We start from the raw sequence: 4,046 nt of genomic DNA, 5'->3' as shown, positions 1-4,046 counted from the left end.
ATATCCTATTAAGTATTTTGATGACCCCACATTACGAGTATTTCAGATTATCTGTATCTATATCTTACTTTTTATATAATTCATTTTATATACTTCAGCAAAAACCCTTCTTTTAATTTTCGTCTTCAGAAATTATCGGAATTCGTCATGGAAACTTTTTTCAGTGTCTACCATTTTGCTGTCGAGAAATAGGTCCATTTTACTCAAAATTTCCAGAAGATCCAGTTTTCCGTCTAAATTCGTGTCCGACAGAGTAATCAAATGTTGAGCTTCTTGGATAGCATGTCTGGGATTACGCGGATCGATGTACATCTACAAAAAAAATTTTTATTTTATCGTAAAATCTAAAAAATGTATTTTTTTACGTAATTAAAAAAGATATTTATAGCAATTCTTAGAAATATATATATATGTATATAAAATATACTATATTTATGCTTCAATTTTTCGACATTTAATTTTAAAGCAATTACAAATGTTTAAAAGTAGAATCTCGCAACATATTTTGCAAAAATTGTCTTCTCCTTTTGAGCATTCATATACACTGACGATCAAAAGTTTGAAACCACATAGGTACCTACATGAGATTTAAGAATAGTGCTATTCATCGAGTATTCGTTCATCGAACCGCGGAATTGTGGAGCGTCTCTCTTCGTTCCTTATTAATATATTTACGCTCTATTACTCACCAATAATTCAGTTCGATCCGCTTTCCCGTTTTTGTTCTTGTCAATCAAATGTCGAAACTCTTTACGCCTGTCTTCGCTGCCTCCTATCGCTTGCTGGCGATCTTCGCGTAAATCCAGACCGACTCCTTCTGATGGTAAATCCGAAAACTCATCTTCCGTTAGCTGCTCGTCTCCGTCCCGATCTAAGGGTACATGAGTGGACCACGGTTATTGTGAATTCGTTAATTAAAAATAAAATAAAATAAAAAAAAAGATAGAGAGGGCAATTTCCTACCGAATTTTTCAAAGAGGTCCTCTACCATTTGCAGGAGAGCTCTGTGACTGCTCTCGGGATGTGTGAAAGCGAGAAATTCGTCTAGAGCTAACTTTTCGGGATCGTTTCTAGCCGCTTCAGCCCATCGCGCTCGATCCCTCATTATGCTCTCTTTCAGTGTCCTCGGCATTTCCCTATGCTTCTTGTCGTGAGAATTTATGTATGTCTCGGAGAAACCATGGGTTCTTAGGAAATAAGCGTGATATTCTTCCCATGATACCTCACCTGCGATAAATATTGAGAAGCAGTCAGTAATATTGAAAGTTTTATCAATATTTTCCGGAAGTTTTAAAATATTCTAAAATACTTGTAATATGTTCAATTGAGGCTCATAATTCTAGAAAAGTTCATAGAATGTTCTTCCAGATTATTATCGAATAGTCTTACAATATTCTCTGATGATTTAATGGAACATTCTATAGCTTTTCCTAGATAAATAAAGCAATCTGGATTAAATATTTTACAAATAGTCTTAGAACGCCCTGTACGCTTTATATGTATCTTTTAAGAATAATCCAAAGTTCTAGGAAAACATTTATAAAATGTTCATAGAATGGAACCGTGTTATATGAATACACACCAGATTTTACTACTGCTGTTTTTTTATATTTTTCTGAGATCACATAAACCGTCACAAGAATTTCTTTTTCCTATTTAAATTTTTTAAATAAAAATAAAATAAATTATAACAAGAAAATAAACAATAATCAATTATGTATTCATATACAATATATCTATTAAATTGTAACTATATATTGTATCTATGTATAAATATTAATTATTTATTGTTAATCAACTAACTTGTCAAATAGTAAATTAATTATAATATAAACTCAAAGAGATTAATTAAGCATGTTTTGTCATATTAATTTTATGCTATAAATACAATGCACCCATATATTATAGCGAAAATGTGGTTTCCTTTGACATTTCGTGTCAATATTTAATTCAACATATCAGAATAGAAATGTAGAAACTACACTCGTGAATTATTTTCATGCAATACTACATGTCGTAGATCGAAAACCACTCATCCCGAATACAATGTCATTGGGAAATAAAGCCATTCGCGTGAATAACGTTAGTTAAGCTCCAATTGATTTTAATTAACACTTGTGCAAACCCGCATTACAATCAGCTACATACCATTTCTAGGATTATTGTCGATTGCAGTGAATAGACCGACGTTCTCTCGCATGGCGCGCGTGATATGCTCGGTGATTTTTGCATGGATCCATTTGGCTAGTTCCTGGATATCCAACAATTCGTTCTCGTCCGTGTCTGCTCGCCGGAAAATATCCTCGAGAAGGCTCCTCGGATCCTGACGATTTTCCACCTCCACGATTTGTATGGTCTCGTCGTTTCTGCGTCGATCGATTCCCGCGTCCTTGTAACCCGCCAAGTTCTTTTTATCGGCCGTTACGGCCTCCAACTCGAAGAACAAGCTATCCATCGCGGCACCCTCTTTATCCCGGTCGCTCGGGGTCGATAAACTTTTCAGAGGCACGCTTTTGTTGTACTTGACAAATAGAAGCGACATATAAATCACAAGCGGCACCAGGACGGTCCAACGCAGGAACCGCAGACACGTCAGTTCCTGCTTGCAGAACGCTCTTCGCACCTTTTGAAGAAATTTAATCTTCATGAACTTCTTCTAGTAAGTTGAATTTATGTTATTAAAGAAAAAATATGAGTAGGTAGAAATCAGATTGCAAATATGGATAATTATTTAGATTAAGAACTATATCAGTGAACACACACAACATTAGTAGGTTAAACTCTAAACTGTTATATGAATAAAATCAAATTAAGTAAAGAAGCACCAGATGTGACCGAAATTAAAATAGATCTTGGTATCTAATAATATTGAGGTAAATGTAATTTTTAAAAACATCTTCCAGTTATATAAATTGCGCACCGATTATTATCAGACTATAAAATGCAATCATAAACCGAAACTGAAGTAGTGATATTACAAATTAAATTGATTATCAATTTAATAGTGATACAAATAAGCACCATAAAATATTGTACAGAATCTGTTGAGAAAAATATTACCTCTTCCCAGTCAGGATCAATTAATAATGAGACAAAAAATTCAGATCGACATAGAATTCAGATACAAATTATAGATTAATGGATTATATTAGTTATTTAAATAAAACCGGCAAGATTATCTAATTATAACCAAAAACATATTAGAAATACTAATAATGTTAAATTAGCAATAGTAACAATGTTAGATTTCAGAAATATCAGTAAATAACTTAAATAAAAATATAGATAATATTTGACATGTAAAATTGTGGATCTTTACAAAAGTTAGTACTTTTACTTTTAATTATGTACATATATCTTTATATTAGATGGAAAATTACAATAATAGTTATATATTTATAATTTCTATGTAAATGTGTGTACAAATTTTTATATATATAATATTATTATTTTTAAAATATTATGTATTCTTATAATGTTATATAATACATTACGCATATTCTATTTGCATTTTTATGTTCATACGTATTAATAACGTCTATGTAAATATACTTTTAATAGTGAGTCCCAAGAAAATAATAACTTACTATACTTGTAATTTTACATGTAACTTTTTTTACAATATAACTCCGGTAAAACGTCGGTGATTTCGTTCTTACTCACAAGATGAGACAGATACATCTTGGCTACGTAACACGGTGACCCGAGCCGCTTTCTAATTCCCTCTTCGTTTTCCCCGTCAATCGTGAGCCGGCGAAGTTTCCAATTTTCTCGACTCCATGCAGCGAGGATCGATCTGTCGCCTATCCGTCACTAGCGCGCGCGTCTGCATATATAATCAAACGTGAAGACACCCTTCGATTGCCGGTGATAAACAGGCAAAGGGTTAATCGCAGATCGGGGGACGTGGGAACAACTCTCCCGGCGAAATCTATATAGCGATCTCCTTTAATCGTCCTGAGAAATCAAATCCCTCACCGTCAAGACGAAACACCTTACACGCCAAATCGGACACCCTCGATAGAACACCGACGATTCGAGCGCGG

General features: G+C 33.6%; 1 protein-coding gene across 1 annotated transcript; it reads right to left on the bottom strand.

The window, feature by feature from the left end:
- Positions 1 to 4,046, bottom strand: myd (stromal cell derived factor mayday). Its single transcript, XM_018518049.1, has 5 exons — positions 3,664 to 4,046; positions 2,149 to 2,623; positions 964 to 1,227; positions 690 to 871; positions 1 to 312 (listed from the first exon to the last, which is right to left on the bottom strand). The coding sequence occupies exons 1-5, from the start codon at positions 3,679 to 3,681 to the stop codon at positions 133 to 135; spliced, it is 1,119 nt and encodes a 372-aa protein (XP_018373551.1). The 5' UTR covers positions 3,682 to 4,046; the 3' UTR covers positions 1 to 132.

The sequence above is a fragment of the Trachymyrmex cornetzi genome, unplaced genomic scaffold (genome assembly GCF_001594075.2).
Source record: "Trachymyrmex cornetzi isolate Tcor2-1 unplaced genomic scaffold, Tcor1.1 scaffold73, whole genome shotgun sequence".
NCBI lineage: Eukaryota > Metazoa > Arthropoda > Insecta > Hymenoptera > Formicidae > Trachymyrmex > Trachymyrmex cornetzi.
The sequence above is the reverse complement of the archived record's forward strand: the minus strand, read 5'-3'. Positions and strand labels throughout refer to the sequence as shown.